Genomic DNA, 24,215 nt, shown 5'->3' with positions numbered 1-24,215 from the left:
TGCAAGGTAGATACAAGAAATTAGATTTATTGAGAATAAGTTTAATTATGATAAAAGTGTGTATTGGCAATAAGTAATATGGATTTGAAATATGGAATAGACGGGAGGTTGGGTCTTTAGTGTTAAGACCAATAGATCTTTTATTGTTTGCTAAGAAAATTATGTGTCTATGGTTACTTTTGTAATTTGTGTGTAATTTGGTATTTGGTTTTTTTTCTTGTTGTATAAATAAAAAACTTTGTTTTTTAAAAAAAGAAAAAGATGATCTGTTAAGTTAGCAGAGTGCGGAGGTCCTCAGCTCCCGTGACAGATGCAAGAGGACTTCTCACAGCAAAAAGCAGAAGAGAAAGACAAAGACGGCGGTGGCTTCATTGGCCATTATTACTTACCTTGTTTAAGCTACGCGCAGCGCTGTCTTTTCCGCCGGGTGTCAAGTTTCGCAGCTGCACGTCCAGCAAACCCACCAACTGATCCATGGCGCGAACGGAGTAGGTGATGTCTCCGGCGTTCAGGTGGCTTTTGGTTTGCTCGGCAAGTTCTCTAGCGACGTTGGCAGCTGTCTCTCCCGATTTCAACTACGGTTCAAAGAATGCGAGAAAGCGTCAAGATATTTCACTGCCTCGGCTAAAAACCGAGTTTGCGCTCTGGTATTAGGGAGGTTTGGGATCGTGACAGCTTCACAACAGCAACATTTGCCTAGAGCTTTCATGCGTTTGAAGTGCTTCACGTACATTATCGGGTTGTAATCTTTACAACATCCCTGTAAAGTCCGTCAGTATTATCACCTCCCCATTTAGCACACTCATGCACGTGCGCTTAGAGGCTTAATAATAATAATAATAATAATAATAATAATAATAATAATAATTTATTATTTGTACCCCGCCCATCTGGCTGGGCCTCCCCAGCCACTCTGGGCAGCTTCCATAGAAACCAAAAAACACTAAAATATCATACATTAAAAACTTCCCTAGTGAGTTCAGGACAGAAACAAGATTCAAACCAAGGACTTCCTGATATATAAGTCGGTTGTATTTATGTAAAAAAGCATCATAACAGGCTTTAGTTGTATATGCAAATGTTCTTCATTAATGCTCTGCATCAGTGCTTTCTAAAACTTGGTCCTCCACTTGTCGGGGGTTTTTTTGGACTACAACTCCCATCACCCCCAGCTAGCAAAACCAGTAGTCAGGGATGATGGGAGTTGTAGTCCAACAACACCTGGAGAGCCAAGTTTAGAAAGCACTGCTCTATTTCAATGTCTTAAATTATAAAATCAATTCTGAAAAATTCTAAATCTTCTACAACCCGAATATGTCATCCTCCACTCAGTTAGCTGCTTTTCTTGGGACTATCATGAATTAACCTGCAACTACAACTACAACAACAACATAACCTTACTCAGCCTCCCTTACAGCTGTAGGGATCAGATGGGATTACCATGAGGAATTATAAAATATACATCAAGCCATTGTGTCCACGATGAAAACATTGTGTTGACTGGGTTTGATATATTGACGATAATTTCTGATTAAATCCCATAAGATTCTACATTCATGTCCTTTCCATGCCCTTTTGCCTCTGCTGCCCATTTCCCCTTGCCTGACAAATCACGTACACACTTAGGCAGGCAGGCATCCTGTGTCCTCAAAGACTGGGCAGTTTCGTCTTTGTAGTTTCTAATAGGTAATCTAGGATGTTAATCTTAGGGCCAGGAAACAGATTTCACATTAAGGTGATAATGGTCACTGTTCTCCTGGCCATCCTTCTTATCATGTGTATTGATTGTTTATGACCTCCGGAGTTGCTATATTCACTCCTTTGTAGTATTCATTCATTTACCCCAAAAGTATGCGTGGATAACTAGTGTTTATAGTTCAACTTTCTCCCCACGTGGGTTTGTGGAAATGCTCAGAAGAAATCTGATTGGTTCTTATGAACACGCTGCAAAAAGTTCTTTTGTGAATAAAAACGGCCTGGGCCAGGGGGCTGGAGCATCGGACAAGCCCAGAGAGACACGATTATACGCACCCTTCCCAGAGTCTTGCTGGTTCAAGTCTCTGTGTGTATTCTTATTAATCAGAGTTCAATCCTTCCTTTACTTTGCGAACGCAACAACAGCAAAATCATATACATGCCTATTCAGAAGTAAGTCCCATTTAATTCTGGGAGATTTACTACCAGGTAAGTATATATAGAAGTAAAGCTTTATTACCTCTTTATGCATAAATACCCTCCCTCTTTAGTCATTTTGAGAATGTATTTTTATCTTTTTGGATGATGCCTTTTGTGTTTGTTCTTTTCCATTGCCAAGGCTGAAGATGATCAACAGGCAGGAACTGCCTTTTAATTTCTCCATTAAAGGAGGATGCCTTTGATTAAAGAAGGACGCCTGTTGAGATTCATAAATCAGCACTAGCAGTGAAACTTCACAGTAGATTGAGGCACAATATAGTGGCAGTTCTTCTTTATTTTCCTTCTCTTGGTACTAGCCTGATGTGCAATTACAAAAAGGATGGTTTTGACCATTAGTGCTTAGAACCACCTTATGGGGGGAAATATCTGAATCAGAGGATCTCAGACTGAAATCTGCTGAGAGTCCGAGGGTCCTCTCCTGCCTCTCTCCACCAGGCCTAGGGCAGGGTCTGACAGACTACAAAAAGACTACAAAAAGACGGCTGTTGCCCGGCAGAGAATACTGTTTACATTCTTTTAAACTGCTTTTTAATGTGTGTGTTTTTTTAATTTTTAAAAATTATTTAAAACCCTTTTTATGTGGGGTTGTTTTTGGTGGGGTAGGGGTAAGTAACCACAGCTCTAAACACCAGATTTTTTTTTAGGACATCTGTTTGGGGAAGACAGTGACTCTCCCTGGAGACTATTCTTAATTATTTGTGAAACAAATGTTCGTTTTGAAACAGATGTAGGGGCTGATTATCACAGGACTCATCTACACAGCTGCAAATAAAAATTTACAATTTATTACAATTTTCACAGCGGTTTTTTATATGTTGTGTAGATTCTACCACAGTTATTTCAGAGAAGACCTGCACATAACTTCAGAACCCCCTAGATTAGCAATAGGCAGAAATCATTTTACATAGCCCAGGGGGTATTCTTGATTGTTTTGGCTGCTTTACCACAGAAACAAGCTAGAAAGATGAGCAGTTTGTATTCACCATGTATGCGACGGAAGGTTGGATCCTGAATAATCTCTACAATTGTGTAGCTGCCACAATAGGAAAACACATTTGAGTAGATTTTTTAAAAAAGCTTAATGGGAAAATATGTACTTCAAACACCTAGAAGAGTCATTTTCAAACTGGATGACTCAATAAGCCTTTGGCACTCAACCCTGACAAACCAGAGCACTAAAGTGACAACACAACCTTTCTGAGTTTCTCTTTTCAGCACTGCCATTTGGGATCACAAGTACACCCAAAACCTTTCAAAGAAAGGACTTCTTAAGAGTTCTAAGAGGATTCATTGATGAAACCTTAATACATCACTAGAAGATCAAGACCAGATGTTGGCCATCAACTTGAATCAAATCCATGACTCCAGTCTCAAGCTAAACAAGGATAAATGTTTTTTTTCTTTTTTGCCAAGATGAAATAAAGTTTTTTTGGCAGATAATCACACAACATGAGACAAAGCCATGCCCAGAGAAAACAAATTGTTATCTTCCTATGTAAATGTCATCCCAGAGCCAAGAGCACTGATTAACCCCATTGCCTTCTTGGTATAGTCAACACTCTCAAACTAGGTTAATATTTCCAAGACATCTCCACAAAGTCAAAACCACTACACCTACTACTGAAATACCATGCTCTAATTTGGGGGTCCAGATTTGAAGTCTGCTTTTAAGAGGATTTATATGATAATCAGCAGACTTCACTATGAGAACTACCTTATTTACTAGGAGTGTGTATTCCACCCCACCCCAAATTTGATGAAGAAAATAACCGACAGACCCCAGCTACTGTCCCGGGACAAAATAAAACACTGAGATCATGTTCTGTTCCGACTGATCACGGACTACTTAAAAGAAACCAATGACTCAGATTTGTAAACATAAATACAAGTCAACCCAGTGTATGGCCACCATTTTGGCTCTTGCTCCATTTGGTATATTTTGGAGTTCCAGTAAAAACAAATTCGATCACACCACGCTGAACTTTCCATCCCTGAACTAATATATTCTATGCAGTTATTTGTTGATGGCTCATCCCTCCATCCCTAATTTATGAAACCATGTGTTACGTCAGCCACCACTAAAATTCCTATGCGAGGGACTGATTGTTTGACGCAGTATCAGGCAGCTTCACAAAAATTACAAAACTCTTGTTTTAATTTGGCAATTCATTAAGAAGGGCTAAAAATGTGTCTTGAGCTATGCCAAAGCCATTTCCCATCCCCGGGGAGATGACGTTGCAGGCTGGGAGCAAGCCCCCCCCCCCATGCGCATGGAGCAGGAAAGCCCCTGCGCCCTTGGTTGGTCCTTGGCCACGTCAACCCAAGGCTGTCCAATCCGGACGGTCCGGGGGTGTGGCGTCGGCTATTTAAACTGCCCACGGCCAAGGACATGTTCCTCTTCTCCCTGCTCGGTCAGTTCTCCCACCCCCCACTCCCTTAGGTTCAGCTCTTTATCTCCTGACCTTGCTATGGACTTTGGTTGGTCACCTGTTTTTTAACAGGGACCTGGTAGGATTTTTTTTCCACTTGGCAAATTGGCACCGGCCATTTGGTTTTTCGCCTACCTCGTAGCAATTCGCCACAACTTTGTAAGGTTTGGGGGTTAGGCATTGGAGTATTAGATTGAAGGTGAGGGGAGGTAGTGGCCATCACCTACCCCTCCTATTTCAACGGTATTCCGTTAAAGAAATCCGAGGGGTGTGGTCCCTTCCATAGCCCCAGATGGGGGGCTAGGGCCATGGCACGACCCCTAGCGGTGACCCTGGGGGAGTTCCTAGTTGATGTGCATCAGCAGGGCTCCCCCTTCTGGTGGTTAACCCTTCCAAGACTCCGGCAGACGGGCGGTTGTTAGATATAGTCGTGTGGTTTCCAATGCCTAAGCCAATACCACTCACATTCTGTAACCAATAAAGTTGTGGCCTTTTTCACCCATTTACCTAAGACACTGTTTCATGTGTCTTTATTCCACTTCCTGGGAGGGTTTGGGACCTTGCCACGCAATTCTGAATGCAGGCAGCAGCTCACATGATAAAATGGATTTATAAAACAATTCTGTATCCACACAAAACTAGAAGTGTTCCAACCTTGCCTTCTCCCCAACATTCTAGTTTTCTAAGCGTAGGAAGGTGTGTATCAACCATGGGTAGTTGAGGCAGGAGTCGTGCACCTGACTTCTTGACACCAAGCATACCTGCCACTTACACGGGAAAGCCGTGTGGCAAGGTCAGTGCAGTGCGAGGGCAGCAGCAGGAACGTCAGATTGCCTCTGCTGCTGCACCCGGGCTGACGCTGAGCTCCTCACAGATCCCTCATAGCTCCACAACTCAAGGGAAAGAGAGAAAGGAAATGCAAAACAAGACAAGACAAAACCCTATTCTGATTGAGACTGAGAGGTGTGGAAACAGGAAATGAAAAAGCGATGGTGCTTTTTTTGAAAGTATGTCAAGATAGTGCTATCGACATACACTCCCCGCAATCTCCATCGCATCTAAATTCATGCCAAATAGGAAGAGGTTTAAAGCAATAATTTTTAAAAAATCCTAGAAGATAATAACTGCTGCCCCTACCATATTCTAAGGATGGGAGGGAGATTAAATATTATTTGAGCCTATCACAAATAGCATACGGACACAGCCTCAATTCCCAGTGATTTATCATCTTCTCAATTGGGTCATAATGAATGTATGAGTAAGATGGTCGAAATGGAAGTTATTGGATATGAAGATGGGGCAAAGCTAAAACCTTTTCATTCAAATATTAAAGGGTATCTTTCATGAAAAGCCAACCAAGAGTCCAAAAACTTTAATAATTCAAACGGATCTGGAGCGTAATGCATCAGGATTTATAGGAAATTATGTGACCCCCTATTAATCTGATACCCTTGAATCAGGATTCTGAACAAGAGATATGAAGTGCATTTTGCCATGTGGACGGCTGGAAAGGCATCAGTTTTCAGCTTGAAATGCGGCAGACTACTTTGGCAGTCTGATGCACTGCGGTAGAAAATTCAAAGAGCCTCTGAGCGAATAAATGCTTCTCTCCCAAGTGATCATATAGCTTTGTCAGCTCGCACCCTTTGTGTTGGAGACTCATCGGCAGAAAACGTCCAGAGAACTATTGGTATGCCCATCCTTGGATTGGGAGGAAGCCCTGATAGGCCTGGAGAAGCCGTTAATTAGGAATACAGTGCAACACAGTACAGCAACAAACAATAAACTGAATTAAAGACTAAGCACAGTGGCCATTCACAACTGGAGATCCCAATCAAGGTTTTTTTTGAAGCAGATTTTCAGACTGCACAAATACCCCATCAGGCATACCACACTAATTAAAAGAAAAGAAAAATATGAACACAAAGCATGCTTTGCTCCTTGCTTACACCTTGTATCAGTGGTGATTTCTAGTCCCTAGTTCTTATTGATTATATGGTGACAGTTCAGTTATGAATCTGTCTTAGCTCAGTAACAACCAGGCAGAAGAAGAAGAAGAAGAAGAAGAAGAAGAAGAAGAAGAAAAGAAAAGAAAAGAAGAAGAAGTAGGAATTTTAAAGGATGCAATGAAGCATTATCTGTCCAATGTTGAAGGTACAGAAGATGCGGTTTTGGCTAAAAAGAAGGCATGTTTAATATGGTTTGAGAAGTTTGTTGTAATGATGGAAACTGAGCATATTCTACTCTACATAGGATTTGTGTAATACTGTCTCTGACACTGCCTGTCATTTAAGTGTTTAATAAACGGATACACCTAAACGTGTCTCACCTCCCCATTTTTCAATCTGTACATTATCAGCTTTCCAACCCCCCCCCCCCCCGCAATTTCACATCTTGTGTCCAACAGCACACTAAAAAAGAACTTTTTCACAAACATCCTAGGATTTGCTAGGTAGGTGTTAATTAGCATAGTAAATCTTGGATGATTGTGAACTTTTTGCATTTTGCAGCCACTTGCCTCCACTGCTATACATATGCACCTGTCAGCTGAAGTTAACACTCCACGAATCTGAAGAAGAGAACTCTAGTCCGTGAATGCTTATGCCATAATAAATGTGTGCCAAGGCTTTTCCCCACAGCCAGAACTCCGTTCCGGCGTCTCTCAGGTGGGCGCCATTGCCATTAAAAGAGAACAAGGGAGGCGTTGATGGCGAGTTCCAGCAATTCTTTTTCTACAAAAAAAATGTTATGCCATACAACTTTTCTTGTTTTTTCTGTTACTCATTTAGAAAGTGAGAATATTGTGATCACGTATTACAAAGAAAGGGATTCCATACTTGTTTGAAAAGCAGCTAAAATAATTTTAGAAATGGGGAAAAATACCTTATATTCAGGAAGTGATATGACCTTGATACAGAAGAGCAAGGTAAGTCATTTTATAGGGTACAACCAAGTATTATAAAATATAGCTTAGATCCAACATCAACAGTTTCTTCTTTTTAAAAAAGAAAGTCCACAATCAATTAAAAGTTTATTTTTGTCTGTTTGTTGCTACTGATTTTAAAGCAATTTTTATATTAGTCTGACTCTCTTAATTTTAAACTGCTTTGGAAATTATTTTCATTCCATTCAGATAACTTCCAAAGCTGAATAAAAAGCACCTTAAAACTGACATAGAAATTCAAATATCTTACAAACATAAATGGCTCAGATAAAGATGCACAAAGTTAAAAGCATTCATGTAATAAACAAATGATCAATACTGATGGGGAATATGGATAACACCGTGTGCTGAAACGCCTCCATCTTGGCATGGAAATGTTGGAGGGGCAGAGAACCACCACTTGCATTGTCACAGCATCCTGTGCCATGGGCAGGGACAGTTCTGCTTCCAGATGTCATGTGACGCGGCAGCTAAAAATGCCAATGCAATTCTGGGCTGCATCAATAGGAGTATAGCATCTAGATCAAGGGAAGTAATAGTGCCACTGTATTCTGCTCTGGTCAGACCTCACCTGGAGTACTGTGTCCAGTTCTGGGCACCACAGTTCAAGAAGGACACTGACAAACTGGAACGTGTCCAGAGGAGGGCAACCAAAATGGTCAAAGGCCTGGAAACGATGCCTTATGAGGAATGGCTAAGGGAGCTGGGCATGTTTAGCCTGGAGAAGGGGAGGTTAAGGGGTGATATGATAGCCATGTTCAAATATATAAAAGGATGTCACATAGAGGAGGGAGAAAGGTTGTTTTCTGCTGCTCCAGAGAAGCGGACACGGAGCAATGGATACAAACTACAAGAAAGAAGATTCCACCTAAACATTAGGAAGAACTTCCTGACAGTAAGAGCTGTTTGACAGTGGAATTTGCTGCCAAGGAGTGTGGTGGAGTCTCCTACTTTGGAGGTCTTTAAGCAGAGGCTTGACAACCATATGTCAGGAGTGCTCTGATGGTGTTTCCTGCTTGGCAGGGGGTTGGACTTGATGGCCCTTGTGGTCTCTTCCAACTCTAGGATTCTATGATTCTATGAATTCAGGTGATTGACAGCTGGGTGGCCCCCTGGCTGGATCAATTATCCTACCACTGATGCACACAATAAGGCATCAATTCTAATAGGGTCTTCTTGACAAGATGTAAAAAATTCTAATATTTGAAGACTCCCTTCCCCTGCTATTTTGAAACCTCCTTCTTGACTAGCACCTTACATATGGGTATGTATGAACTGCAATTTATGCTCTCTTTTATCACATCAGTCTGACATCATATGCTCACTGCTCCCCTTTCTATAGGCAAGTCTCCTAATTTCTTGCATTTACTGTACTTTAGATCCGGGAGATGCAACGCAATGCTATGATTTTTGGTTCGGTCGCAGCAGAACCATATTTTTATATAAAGGCAACAGAGAAGGAATGGGAGCATAAGGTATGAACACAAGGACATGTCAGATAAAAGCAAAACCTTACCTTCTGTGTGATATGGTTGACCCAAAGTGAAGAGCAGTTGCTAAGATCTGGCCCTTGAGGATCCCAGATCCCACCAGGAGCAAGGCACAGGAATGTTGAAACACCTAGAATGACAAAGATATGATGAGACACCATATATTTTACCTGCCCCTTGAAGTACTGATCAGTCAGTTGTTTCAAAAGAATTTTTTTCCAATGTAAAGATTAATTTCTGGGTGGTAGAAGTCTTTTAATGCATGAAGTAATCTGTGCAATGAATTTGCCCAAATCCTGAACTGAAATAGTCCACTTCACAGAGTTTTGGGGCTTGTTTGAGCAGAAGTGGGATCTCTCTGGATCACCCTAAAATGAAGGAGGGGCCGCCAAAGCAATCAGGGTGCTTCAGAGATTCAGATATGGAAAAATAAGTGTTTGCAAAAACTGGACAGCTGTGAGTCTAAAATGACTCCCAGGCTCCGCACCTGGTCCTTCAGGGGCACAGTGACCCCATTCAGGACCAGGGAATCCCCCACACCTGCCCGCCCCCTGTCCCCCCAAAACAGGACTTCTGTCTTGTCAGGATTCAACCTCAATCTGTTAGCCGCCATCCATCCTCCAACCGCCTCCAGACACTCACACAGGACCTTCACCGCCTTCACTGGTTCTGATTTGAAAGAGAGGTAGAGCTGAGTATCATCCGCATACTGATGAACACCCAGCCCAAATCCCCTGATGATCTCTCCCAGCGGCTTCATATAGATATTAAAAAGTATGGGGGAGAGGACGGAACCCTGAGGCACCCCCCAAGTGAGAGCCCAGGGGTCTGAACACTCATCCCCCCCCACCACTTTCTGAACACGGCCCAGGAGGAAGGAGCGGAACCACCGTATAACAGTGCCCCCAGCTCCCAGCCCCTCAAGACGGTCCAGAAGGATGTTATGGTCGATGGTGTCAAAGGCCGCTGAGAGATCCAGCAGAAGGACAGGTGGGAAGGACAGGTGTTTCTCTTCCAGCAGCATACAATGGACCGCTCTGCCCCTGTTGCCATTTATAATACCACATTCTCAACAACATTTTGCGGAAAGCCAAGGAACACAGGCAAAGGACGAACAGGACACTGATTAAACAAAACTTGGACGGCTGGCTTCGCATGGCAGAGAAGTAACTTTGTTTTATGAGCTCACCTACGGTGCCCCTGGGGCACGGCTGCTTGGCCACTTGTCCTTGCCGGGTCTTGAACCATGTGATCTCACGGGCTTCCACCGTCTCACAGCTCTCTGCCCCTATTGCAGGCAGCTGGGAAGCCGCAGGCGGCAGGTGTGTCGTCATTTCATTGGGGGCCTCCAAACCCGGGGAAGGTGTCGTTGTGCTCTTGTTCCTCCTGCCCAAAGCTGCCGCAGTGGTGGTCCGTGCAGTGCTGCTGGTAGTCAGTCGGGGAGTGGTGCTTGTGGTAGTCCCACCCAAACCTGTGGCTCCAGCCGTTGATGCTGCCAACGAAAAGCAAGAACAGGTTAAGAGGGAGGGAATGACAGCTTCTGTTGTGGTTTGGAGTTACTCGTGCGTAAACTGTCCCCTTTTGGAGCTTGGCTGCCTGGGTTAAACCATCCTGACTGCACAGCCCATCTCAGCGTGGCTGCCTCAGTCGCTCGCAGAGTCTGTCTGTGGGCGTTTCTTAAACCGTTGCCAGCATAAGAGTTGCTTGACTCCCAATCGTCTCCGCCTCTCATTGCGCGGGAGTCTCCTGCGCAAGGAGGGCGTGGGTAGTGGAGGACCAGGGCTCTCCTCACTGACTTCCAAGGAAGAATCCCGGAGCCCTTCCACCTCCTCTCCCATTTGCTCTCCTGGATCCTTGGTGTTACGCTGATTTCCTTCCCCCTCCATCAAGCTGCGTCTCCCCCTAGTGCTTGTACCTTCCTCTGCAGAATTGGAGAGCCTCTCCTTCGCCTTTTGCTCTGATGTCAGTTTCCTAACAGCTTCTTAGGGATCTAACAACCTCTTGTTAAAAGTGCTTCTATATGGAGACTATGTGTAACATGTGAAGTAAGCCCAGGGCCTATGTCTAGTTTGAAGTCCATATTGCGATATCGGTTTCATATTTTTTGACCTGGAAATATATTGCGAATTGTGTGTGTGTATGCTATGCAAAAATTTGTTGTTGTTTAGTTGTTTAGTTGTGTCCGCCTCTTCGTGACCCCCTGGACCAGAGCACACCAGGCACTCCTGTCTTCCACTGCCTCCCGCAGTTTGGTCAGACTCATGCTGGTCATGTTTGGTCATGTTTGGTCAAACTCATGCTAAAGTGATCCCTTCATGGATCACTGCCTTGCTGAGGAAAAGGGGCTTCAATAACTCAGAGAAGCTATGAGCTCTGCCGTGCAGGGCCACCCAAGATGGACAGGTCATAGTGGAGAGTTTTGACCAAACGTGATCCACCTGGAGCAGGAACCGGCAAGCCGCTCCAGTATCCCTGCCAAGAAAACTCCATGGACAAAGACAACATGCAAAAATTACTATGTGGGGAAAACTGTGAAGCCAGACAATGCTTCTCTTGATTTCTGCAGCCCTTGTTAACTCTTCTAGCTCAGCTCTTCCCTACCTCATGCAAGGAGCAGTGAATCACAAGAGCAGGCGCCGGCAAAAATCATGTTGTGGGGAAAAATGAGAAGCCAGCCAATGCCTCAACATTGCCCCATCCTTATTTCAGATATTGTGATCTATTGCTATAATGTGATGTTTAGCTAGTGATATATTGCAATGATGAAAACCAGATATTGCCCAGTCCTACTTGTCTTGGCAGAGCTTCACTGAATGCTGGCATACTCACACTGCAGCCACTCACAGAATACTTCCCCTACACTTGTGAAGGACAGAACCACTCAAGTGACATTTGTGCCCCCTTTCTTGCCTCGTAGCAAATCCTAGGGACCTTCCAGTCAGTACAAATGGCCTGTTCCTTATCATGAGCAACAAGCAAAACTTCCAGGGGGATCTGAAGAGAAGCCGGAGTCATGTTCCTTATTCCATGCATATGAACTTCAGCAGACACCATCTACTGCAGTAGTTCTCAACCTGGGGGTCCCGAGATGTTGTTGGACTACAACTCCCATCATCCCTGAGCTCTGGCCTTGTTAGCTAGGGGTGATGGGAGTTGTAGTCCAACAACATCTGGCGGCCCACAGGTTGAGAAAGGCTGATCTACTGGCACGCGCCACTTCATTTTGCATTTGGAGACACACGATCCACACTTTAGGGTGGAAAATCCTGCAACATTTATAGCAGTGGAGGGAATCTGCAGTTCTCCACATGTTCCCACACTACAGCTCACATCATCCCTGACAATTTGCCATGTTGACTGAGGCTGATGGTAGTTCTCCACCTCTGCCATGAACGGGACCTTTCCCTGCTGTTGAGACTCACTGTCTTGTCAGATCATCCCTGGAAGATGTTGCTCAGGGCAGTGTTGCCATCACCTTCCCTATAGATTTTAAATACGAAGTTGGACAGGCATCTGTTGCCACTTTATAGAAGGTATCCCGATTTAGACAAGGCAGGTTGTTGGGTTCAGATCAATCGAATTCAACTACATTGATCAATATGCCAATCTAGGGAGCAACACAGCGGGAACGAGTGAGGCCCTGCTACAACCACCATAAAATGATTACCAGAGCCTTAAGGAATGTACAAAATCTGTGCGGGATAGTAGATTAGTTTCATTAAAGGAAAAAAATGGCTTGAAGCATAACTCAAAAATCAATTTTATGAAGACCACAAGATACATGATCATACTAACGGCACGTGCTTTAAATTTCACTTACTCATTTATGTGATTTAAAACCAGCTTAATTGGTTAGTTAGAAAAGAACAAGGCATCTGATTCATTTACATATAAATGGTTTTTCACTCTGGCTGCAACTATGATTAAATGCCAACCTGAGCAAACTTATTTGACATTCTATACAGTACAGAATACAAATCTGTCAGCCAGGTCAAAAGCAAACGGGTTAAATTCAGGATAGAGCAGCCTGGGCAGTTCCGGATACTACATGGGACATTTCATTATCCTTACAATATTATCACAATTTTACCATGCTTAGCTATATTAATGGTTTGGATCTAAAGTTAAATCATTAACATAACTAAGCATGGCAAATTAGTAAATACGTTTATTTAAAAAAATGCAGGTGGGCTTTTAAAAACAATTTAAAGACTTAAGTAAAATGTTACTTATATAACTTCTGTTTCAGAAAATGATTTTGTGATATTGATGGAGCTAAACGTTTTTTTAATAAAAAGCATTTTTAGGATTCTCAGCAGAACACTCTGATTTAATTTCTTACCATTCCTTCCTACAATGGGATATATATTCAGAGATAAACTCAGCAACCAAAAGCACCAACCTAATCAAATGACCAACATGCTGATTCAATATTTCAAAGTGAAAAAAAGAATAAATGCGCATTGGGGATTGTGCACAGAAAATCGGCTGTCACATAAAATTTAGTTATATTCACCAGTCTCCTAAAAATGTGTCTGTGCCACTCCAAAAGATAGCATACCCTCTTACGTTGGGCAGTTTGTTTTCCCTTTTCTTCTTTCTTGGTAATTCTAAGAAATGCTTTTGTGTTGCAACAACATTTGCAAAACCTCTCTGCAATTTAAACGCTATTGGGAGTGTAGAAAGGATGTGGTCACATAAATCTGCTGTGAAACAGGACTCTATATTCATTTGTATACCAGACTGCAAGCTTTCATCAGGATTGGTTAAAGCCAGCCATCACCACCCTGGTGCTCTCTCCAGATGTTCTGGACTGCCACTACCAACAGCACCAGGTTGGCAAAGGCTGGTTTAGGTCATAATCCACTCTCCTTGTATAGGCACCGAGGAAACAAGGAACTCCTCCATCCACCTTCTGAAGATGCCATTCCATAGAACTGTAGAGTTGGAAGGACCTAAGAGTCACTAATCCAACCCCCTGGAATGCAGGAATCTCAGCTAAAGCATCCAGGACAGATAACCAAGGTAAAGGTAAAGAGACCCCTGACCATTAGGTCCAGTCGTGACCGACTCTGGGGTTGCGGCGCTCATCTCGCTTTACTGGCCGAGGGAGACAATATACAGCTTCTGGGTCATGTGGCCAGCAAGACTAAGCCGCTACTGGAGAACCAGAGCAGCGCACGGAAATGCCCTTTACCTTCCCGTCAGAGCGGTACCTATTTATCTACTTGCACTTTGACGTGCTTTCGAACTGCTAGGTTGGCAGGAGCAGGGACTGAGCAACGGGAGCTCACCCCGTTGCGGGGATTCGAACCGCTGACCTTCTGATCAGCAAGCCCTAGGCTCTGTGGTTTAACCCACAGCGCCACCCACGTAACCAACCTCTGCTTAAAAGCCTCCAAGGAAGGAGAGTCTACCACCTCCCGAAGGAGATTCTTCCACCGTCGAACAACTCTTACTGTCAAAAAGTTTTTCCTAATGTTTAGTCGGAATCTTCTTTCTTATAACCTGAAGCCATTGGTTTGAGTCCTTCCCTCCAGAGTAGGAGAAAACAAGCTTGTTCCTTCTTCCATGTGACAGCCCTTGAGATATTTCAAGATGGCTATCATTCCTCCTCTCAGTCTCCAGTCTGAACATACCCAGCTCCTTCAACCATTCCTCATAAGTCTTGGCTTCCAGACCCTTGATCATTTGGCTGCCCTCCTCTGCACATATTCTAGCTTGTCAATATCCTTCCTAAATTGTGGTGCCCAGAATTGGACACAATATTCCCGTATTTCCTGGCTTCTACTCTTTCCCACAGTAGAATAAACAACCCACGCAAAGTCCAAGCGTATCCTAGGAGCTGCAAGACCACTCATGTGACTGGCCACACCAATCACAAAATCTCTGCCAACAGCTGTATGTCTGCAGTGCCCTACCTGCAGCCAAAGAGGATTTGGTTAGGAACTGCTAAATAAAATAAAAATTCCTTGCAGTACTATGCAGCAATACTTTTCTAAAGCATTAGAGTAATTATACACATAATATCTGGGATGACAAGGAATAAGCTATCCAAGATATTACTCTTTTTGATACCACTATGAGTACCTGCCCACTCAACCACTTAGATGTGTGGAATTGGCACTTTTACAAGTACTGCATAATGTTTGCTCTGCACTTTCAAGATATTGACCTTTCAGCGTGGCAGAACATATGCTCTGGAACTCCCTGTGCATTGATATTAGGCAGGAACCTTCACTGTGTTGTTTTCAGTGCCTTTTTTGTTGTAGCAAGGCATGTAATTTGGCCATGCTGTTTTAGTAAGTAAAAATGTTTCCAAATTTCAGTTTTTTATTTTATATATTCACATTTTTTATGCAACTTGTTTTTAATGTTTGTTTTTATTAGCATTTTTAATTAATATTGTAAGCCACTTAAAGGCATTTTGTTCTAGTAAGCAATATAAACATTAAACAACCCAAGTAGTTGAGTGCCAAAACGGAGCAGCAAGGAACGAGAAAGAGGTACCTGCACTCTTGGGGGAAACCAGAGGTTCAATCCCTGACTGTTCAGGTTGGAATTTGCAATGTTAAAAATGAATCATGAATGGCAGGTCTGAACATTTCTATCCCTCTCTTTGATGAACGTTGCAGTTCAGAAGGGCAGTTGTAAACCTTAGAAGACTAAAGCTTACTGTGTGTACAAAGGTCTGCATAGTTCAAGCTATGGGCCATCTGAGTCAAGTCAGGGCAAATTTGGCGATCATCAGCCCCTGATATGAGATCTTTGCTTCAAGCCTGGATGTCCTGTTCTGATATGATGCTTGATGAGTATATGAGCTAGGATGACTAAGATATTGCAGTATTATGGGTCCACCCTGCCAACAAAGGTCCGTATAGTTCAAGCTATGGTTTTCCCAGTAGTGATGTATGGAAGTGAGAGCTGGACCATCAAGAAGTCTGATCGTCGAAGAATGGATGCTTTTGAATTCTGGTGCTGGAGGAGACTCTTGAGAGTCCCATGGACTGCAAGAAGATCCAACCTCTCCATTCTGAAGGAAATCAGCCCTGAGTGCTCACTGGAAGGACAGATCCTGAAGCTGAGGCTCCAAGACTTTGGCCACCTCATGAGAAGAGAAGACTCCCTGGAAAAGACCCTGATGCTGGGAAAGATGGAGGGCACAAGGAGAAGGGGATGACAGAGGACGAGATGGTTGGATGGTGTTCTTGAAGCTACTAGCATGAGTTTGATCAAACTGCGGGAGGCAGTGGAAGACAGGAGGGCCTGGCGTGCTCTGGTCCAGGGGGTCACAAAGAGTTGGACATGACTCAACAATAACAAAAACCACCCTGAGATCTATGGATGAAAGGTGGTATACAAATATAAGAAATAATAATAATAGTTATTAGAAATACAAATGTTGTCTTACAGCTGAAGGAGCCTTTATTAAGCAAATGCTCAATGAGTTTCAGAAGAATATAGTGAGGAGTTATCGTTTAATTGGCTTACAATTACTTCGTGAAACCAGATTTTGCCCTTCCTTTTTAACAGACACCTTTACTCAGTTTTTTAAAAACTGAAATGTTTTCTCTATCTTCCTAATGCTAAAGTAAACTAAGGATTTTGGCTGCCAAAAATCTGGTTTCACAATGCAATTGTTAGCCTTTGCTCTTAGTCTAGAGTTTCTGCTAGCTCAGATTAACAAAGATAATTGGTTTCTCACCAGATGGCAATCCTCCCTCAATGACTAGCTGCTTCCTGAATCTCTAAATCTTGGGGATGTTCACATGTTAGATTCAACATGTGTTTAATCTGTGTACGTGCGTGCATAAGGTTGCTCTCTGTATTGTATCATATATGGTTATTTAAACATAAATCCTGTTTAGACAATCATCATGTTGTTGTTGTTGTTGTTGTTGTTTAGTCGTTTATTCGTGTCCAACTCTTCATGACCCCCTGGACCAGAGCACGCCAGGCACTGCCTCCCGCAGTTTGGTCAAACTCATGCTGGTAGCTTCAAGAACACTGTCCCACCATCTCGTCCTCTGTCGTCCCCTTCTCCTTGCGCCCTCCATCTTTCCCAGCATCAGGGTCTTTTCCAGGGAGTCTTCTCTTCTCATGAGGTGGCCAAAGTCTTGGAGCCTCAGCTTCAGGATCTGTCCTTCCAGTGAGCACTCAGGGCTGATTTCCTTCAGAATGGAGAGGTTGGATCTTCTTGCAGTCCATGGGACTCTCAAGAGTCTCCTCCAGCACCAGAATTCAAAAGCATCCATTCTTCAGCGATCAGCCTTCTTTATGGTCCAGCTCTCACTTCCATACTTCACTACTGACAATCATCATAGGGCTTAGATAAACATTCAAGGAGAAGAGAGCATGAACAAGTACCATTCCCATCACCCTATGCATAATCAAAGGTGACTGTTTCTGCTCCTGCTGTACTCCTATAGGCTTGAGAATTTTGGATCTCTGATTTCCCAGGGCTCCAAAATGTCCAAAAGGAAAATCATGAGTTTCCCACTTTAGTTAATTGCCTTCCACAAGTTGGGAGGCAATGGAAACAAAGTTGGAACAGGGGGATCTAGTGTCCTCTTCCCTCCATCCCATCATGTGCTTACCTTGTAACCTATAGTGTTACAACGGGGTTTCCCAAACCTGTTTTTGGACTACAAGTCCCATCATCCCTAGCAAGCAGGACTAGTGGTCAGGGACGATAGGAACTGTAGTCCAAAAACAGCTGGAGACCCAAGCTTAGAAAACCCTGGTCTAACAGCACAGGTAGTAAGATGGAAATTTTCATGTTTGGCATAGAATGAGTTAGCAATTACAAACAATTGCCTATAAAAGCAACCCTTTTTTTGGTCTTTGCAAGTGGCTTACTCGCATGACACAACATTCTGGCAATGAAGGTAGCCTATTTGCTTCAAGGTCCACCTGAAGCTTTACTTCAAAGCCCAGGTGAGTTTCCAGATGCTTTTACTGTTTGGATTTAGATATTTGAGAATGATCTGTTTGTTGTAAATGATGAAGTGGTCTCTCAAGGAAGAAAAGATGCACTAAACATCCTCTAAAGTGGAATGTATGTCTTTTCTGACTGCATGAAGGAGTTTTGTGTGTGTACCTGTAATGGTTTCTAAGGGGTTGCTCGTGCGTAAGCAGGCACCTATCTCCCTGGCTGGGTGCAAACACCTGGCTGGGCTGCCAAAGTGAACCTTATCTGTCCGGACCGCCACTCACCCGTGGCTGACTCAGTCGCTGGCAGAATCCGTCAGTGGGCATTTCTTAAACTTCTTCCAGCAAAGAAGCTCTTTGACGCCTAGTCTCCTCCTACTCTCTCTGCACGAAAGCCTTCTGCGCAAGGAAGGCGTGGGCAGCGGAGGACCCCTACTCTCCCCGCTGGTCCCAGGCAAGGAGTCATGGGACCGCCTCGCCGCTTCCCCCGTCTGCCCCCCTTCTCCACTGGTGCTACGCTGATTCTCTTCCCCAGAAGATGGGCTGCTTCTCCCAATCCCGGGACGCTCTCTGGAATCCCTCTGGCTTTTGCGCTCTCCCTCCAGTACTGATGGCCGTTCCCTGACAGTACCAAAAGTTAATGTGGTAGCTAAACATGCACATATTTTGCCCCCGTGAAGAGAAATCAGGGAAGTCAAACCAACAGCCTTTCAGTTTCTGATGGGCCCAACTGTCCTACACAACTCTGGAAATATGGCAGATGAGATTATGAGAACACCATTTACTGAGGAAACAAACATGTATTGCACAAAAGAGCACTTGGTGTTAAAATCTAGTCACACGCTAGGTAAAAGTCTCAATCATTTCAATCCAACCAAGGTAAGTCTGAGAAGAACCCAAAGCCTGGCTGCAGAAGGCACAGCTCAAGTTGCACGTCCTCTGCGGAAACCTCAAACAAAAATACAAAGATTTGCAGTGGGAAAGCTAGCGAAAAACTATAGAGCAAGCAAATTCAAAGCACGGCAAAACCCATGTTTGCATTCTGCCTCTACACTTGCAACCTACACGAGATGTCCGGCAAAGTTAGTGCAATTACAGCTAAAAGTCTGGCTCCTTTGCCAAGGTTTGAAGCACTAGGAACTCCAGCAGTGCCAAAGTGTCTAATCCTGCCTAAAGCCACTAACCCAGTGGCCATAATCACATCTTGTGACAGCAAATTCTATATTAATTTTGCATTACATGAAGATGTATTTTCTGGAGTATGTCTTGAGTCTACTGCCAACCAATTTCACTGAGTGACCCAAATTCTAGTGATATGTGAAAGGCAAAAAGAATGGTAGCAGTCCATTACTGTGTCTATATATCCCAAAGCAAGGGAATTTTAGTCAGGGCTGGGGTGGGAGTGGGGGTAAACTCTACTTGCTTCCTACTGCTTTCTCACTCCTGGTTAGTCCCTGAAGCTGCTATTTACCATCGAAAACATATAAAAAATTACATTAAATCAATTATTTACTGTCAAGTTTAGTCCCGAGACCATTAACGTACTTTTTGCTCTATAAGACTCACTTTTCCCCTCCCAAAAAGTAAGGGGAAATGTGTGTGCGTCTTATGCAGCGAATGCAGGCTGCGCAGCTATCACAGAAGCCAGAACAGCAAGAGGGATCGCTGCTTTCACTGCTTTTCACCTTTTTGTTCTGTTCTGGCTTCTGAGATTCAGAATATTTTTTTTCTTGTTTTCCTCCTCTAAAAACTAGGTGCGTCTTGTGGTCTGGTGCGTCTTATAGAGCAAAAAATACGGAGCCCTGTTTCTGGCTCAAAACCATGGCAGTTTAATCTCCAAGAGCTATGCTCAGAATTTCAATGTGCCAATGGAAAGCAGATGACTATTTCTACATTCTTATGTGACTGGAGAAACAGATGTCCATTCAGGTTGCATTGAAATCAGTTCTGTTAATGGTCGCTCTAAGCTTAAGTTAAATTTAAGCATATACAAGATAGGAGCAGAGCTCACAGTTCTGCAGTAACACAAGATGATCTGTCAGATGATCAGAGAAAGATGCTTTTTATAGTTAATATGGAATTTCATTACTTGGATGCAACAAATCATTTTTGAGTACTAGGTTGAGTTTTAGTCTTCAAGTACTCTTGTACACAGAGAAAGTTCTCAACAGAGCAGTAGGCATGACTTCACACACAGGAAATCTCAGCAAAAAGCAGGCTTAGGGTAGTTAACTGAGCACACCAGATAGTGGCTAGTGGAAATGGGAATTTTACTTACGTTTTACTTAAAAGGAGTTTTACCTAAAAGGAGATTGTAGGTTCAAGTTTCCATTATATCATTAGAGAGGAGATCAGGGGGGAAAAATCTAACTACAGTGGTACCTCGGGTTACATACACTTCAGGTTATGTATGCTTCAGGTTACAGATTCTGCTAACCCAGAAATAGTACCTCAGGTTAAGAACTTTGCTTCAGGATGAGAACAGAAATTGTGCAGCGGTGGCGCAGCGGCAGCAGGAGGCCCCATTAGCTAAAGTGGTGCTTCAGGTTAAGAACAGTTTCAGGTTAAGAACGGACCTCCGGAAAGAATTAAGTTCTCAACCTGAGGTACCACTGTATTAGAGAAATAAAGGTAAAGGTAAAGGGACCCCAGTCATGGACGACTCTGGGGTTGTGGCACTCATCTCGCTTTACTGGCCGAGGGAGCCAGCGTACAGCTTCTGGGTCATGTGGCCAGCAGGACTAAGCCGCTTCTGGCGAACCAGAGCAGCGCACGGAAACGCCGTTTACCTTCCAATACTGCAATAGCCTTCCTAGAAGCAAAATGGAAAAACTCTTTACCATTGAAAAGCAACTCACTGAGTTTCCAAAGGGATGTTATGAGATGATGAGATGTTTTTAAATGGTGCTTCAATCATGGCCTATTGAGAAATGATTTTATTCTCTGCCCCCACCCCCACTCCTTACTCTGAAATAAAAGGAAAGGGGATTGGATATAAGCAGGTATCACTTCTGAAAAGAGGATTAAGGACATTTCCTCTAGGGGAGGTCAGGTGGACAGGTTGTGTTCTCTCACCGAGTGTTCCTTTACAGGCTTGGAAGGGGTTTATGCATCTGTAAATGTACATAATGTGCATAAGGATTTTCCTTCACTAGGTGAAAAAGAGAGTCAAGCAAGCTCAGAAATTTTGTTTCTAACAGCAGCCTGCTGGCTGCCTCTGGAAACCTCACAAGCAGTGCGTAAAACAATGGTCTCTCCTATCATTTCTCACAAACCATAGTTAATGATAGTGGCTAGTAACTATTGATAGAATTATCCGCTATGAATTTGTCTAATTCTTTCTAAACCCCAACAAGTATATTAAGTGTGTGCTCTATGGCCCGCTTCTAAGGCCTCTCTAGTAAAAGCTGCATAAAACAATCCCATGGCATCCCAAACTTCTGGGGAACGTCAGTGCCTTTGTTGCCATCGCGCATCCCTTTTCAAAGGAGCAGATGAGAGCAGCCTTGCACAGCAGAATGATGCCAGACAAAGTTTTCCCTAGGTGCAAAGTGGGAACAACAATGACAAACATAATTAGGGCTCTGTTAAAACGCCTTCCCAGTGATTTGCTGGTGATTGCTCAGAGCTGTTGCTTATGGAGCAGAATGCGACCAATTCTGGCCCTGTTGTAGGAAGAGAACCCCGGCTGCCTTGTGGGACATCTTCGGGAGAAGAAAAGGCTAAGGAGTAAACCATCCAGACTGGGGCCCCTAAGGCAGTTGGGTGACGCCTTGCATGCCTCCTTCGGGCAACTTCTGCAGCCAAGCTGGTGCCAAAACTATTGATCTGTTTTTCTTTGGACCGCATCAGAGAGGCCCAGAGGGGGGTCTTGTCTTCTGGGCAGCCCAGGATCTCCAGACACACTGCCCAAGGGAAGTCACCTTGGTGCTGCTAATGCAATGCAGGAGGCAGTAGTTGCAAGTTGACAGTCTCTGCGGCCACAGCAGGCGCTGTGACTCTCCAGTGGTTTGACTTTGCCCCCGGAGGTGCACTCCATTGTCTCTTGAGACAGATGGATGCCAACAACAACATGCGGGAGGAGAGCATAGCTAATGAAATGGCCATGGCTCAGTAGTAGGACACATGCAAAAATGCCCACCCTGGCATCTCCAAGCAGGGCTGGGAAATAGGACTGTCTTAAACCACTGCCAGTCAAAATGGACAACATTGAGCTAAATGGACCACTGGTATAAAAGCAGAAGTTTTCAGCCTTTTTGAGTCCACGGCGCTCCCTTGGCCAACTACATTCTTACTGCGGCACCCCTGTGGGGCTCAGGAGCTCAGTTCTGTCACCCCTTGCCTGCAGAGCTGGCAGCCTCTCACCCTTTTCCCTTCAGCCTCCTCTCCTCTCCCCTCTCCTTGGGAGTCCTCTGAGCAGCCACTGCTGCTGCTCCTGGTCTGTAAGTTGCCCCACCTTTCCCCAAAGAGAGGTGCCCTCTCACACTGCCCCGCAGGGGCCTGGGACTTGTCTGTCTGTTCCCAAGAGCAAGGGCTGGCGGACTGGCTGGCTGGGCTCCCTCGCCCGTTTGCTTGCTTACTCCAAGGCTACCTCAGCTCCTGGCAACCAGCACCCCCTGGCCAGCCCCAGAGGCGCCATTCACCTGCAGAGCTGGAAGCCAGGGCTGCTGCAACAAACAGCTGTGCAAGCCTTTGGGAGGCATAGATGCAAGAGGGCATCAGAGGAGGGAGGGAAAGAAAGAAAGAGGGACAGAGGCCAGTGTTGCCCATGGCACCCTTGGGCATCATTCAAGTCACCCCAGAGTGCCACAGCACACTGGTTGAAAACCACTGGTATAAAACGTCTTCCTGTGTTCCTATCACCTAAATTTATTTCTTATCTGTACAACACAAGATGACAGCAGCTTCTGCTGATGTCTCTGCACACTCTGTTTGGATAGATAATGGCAGCTTAGTTTAGCTGCCCAAAGCGTAAGCCGACGGGACTGATATTTTGAGTATTTTGCAATCATTTGTTTAATTAGCTGAGGCTCCTTGGGGAGAAGTTCATGAAATGGCATACTACCAAAGTCTGATGCAAAACCTTTTTTTGCTTATACGACGGAGACTCAGAATAAAGAGTTTTAAGAAGCTCCAGTGAATTGAGCTCATATTTAATTATCAGTTAATTATTTTAATAATCCGCCGAAGAACAAAAGATAAATCCATTGAAGAAGATGCGGGTGAACAAGGGGCGCTCACCTGAGGTTTGTATCCTATTTGAACTCCTTTTTTGGAGGTTCTACAAAAGGAGACTCCTTCTAGAGCAGAGGAGAGGGGCACACAGCTCCCCCATCACATTAGCAGGTGAGCTTGATAACTTGTTCAGGTGTGCAACTGAATGTCAGAGAAACTCAGGGCTGGCCTGAGACATTTTGGCACCAGAGGCGAACCACAAAATGCCATCCCACTGCCAGAGGAGAAGGGAGGGAGTGAAGAATGACGTCAGGAACAAGAGGGCAATTGGGCAGGATTTGGCCCCCGGGCCTTAGTTTGCCTACCCATGCTTTAGGAGTTACAATTCCAAAGAAATTGCAAGCTTTCCACAACACTTTCCTATTTATATGCAAACATGACTAAAAAAAATGCGCACTTCGCATTAGTGTTTACTTTTAACAACAACACAAACGCAACACTGCTATTTGCTTCTGCCATCAGTTTCTGGAATCATTTGCATATTCCTTCCATTTATTTGCACAAGGAGCTGGAAGCTACTCCATGTAAAAACACTCGCATGTCTTTTAGGGAATGTTGACACTAGACGGAAACGGCACAAAAAGAAAGTGCAAAGCATTTTAGTCACACACTGCTGCCCCGAAGCTAAATATTCTTTAGAAATTAAGTGGAAAGGAGATAATATGAAAAAAGGCAAAGTAGCTGATGTTATAAAGAGATAATCAGTGGAAAGGAGGCGCAAATGGGAGTGTGCCAATAAAACGGGAGTGTTATCTAGAGACAGATTGTAGGAAGGCTGGGCTTCAGATGTCCGGTTCATTGCTTTGTACTCCATAGCTGGCAAAGCTTTTCTCATTTTTCTGGAGTTGTTTTTTTTTTGTATTCTCACCTCATGCTATCTGATTCAGACAATAATGCGGCTGTGGTGAGTGCTTCTGAAGTTAAATATCTGAACGTAATAAGAGGCCTGCAAGATCAGACAAAAATTGAATCCAGTCCAGCATCTTATTC

General features: G+C 44.0%; 1 protein-coding gene across 32 annotated transcripts in view; it reads right to left on the bottom strand.

The window, feature by feature from the left end:
- Positions 1–24,215, bottom strand: part of ADGRL3 (adhesion G protein-coupled receptor L3) — a 515,832-nt gene that overhangs the window by 147,130 nt on the left and 344,487 nt on the right. For all 32 annotated transcript variants that reach the window (XM_083481628.1, XM_083481645.1, XM_083481648.1 and 29 more), the window contains 3 exons: positions 10,249–10,551; positions 9,086–9,189; positions 390–575 (listed from right to left, as the gene is read on the bottom strand). In XM_083481628.1, coding sequence (XP_083337754.1) covers positions 390–575; positions 9,086–9,189; positions 10,249–10,551 — 593 coding nt within the window. The remainder of the gene's footprint in view (positions 1–389; positions 576–9,085; positions 9,190–10,248; positions 10,552–24,215) is intronic.

The sequence above is a fragment of the Podarcis liolepis genome (genome assembly GCF_965112155.1).
Source record: "Podarcis liolepis genome assembly, chromosome: 17".
In the NCBI taxonomy this organism is placed as follows: domain Eukaryota; kingdom Metazoa; phylum Chordata; class Lepidosauria; order Squamata; family Lacertidae; genus Podarcis; species Podarcis liolepis.
This window is presented reverse-complemented; position numbering and strand designations above follow the sequence as displayed.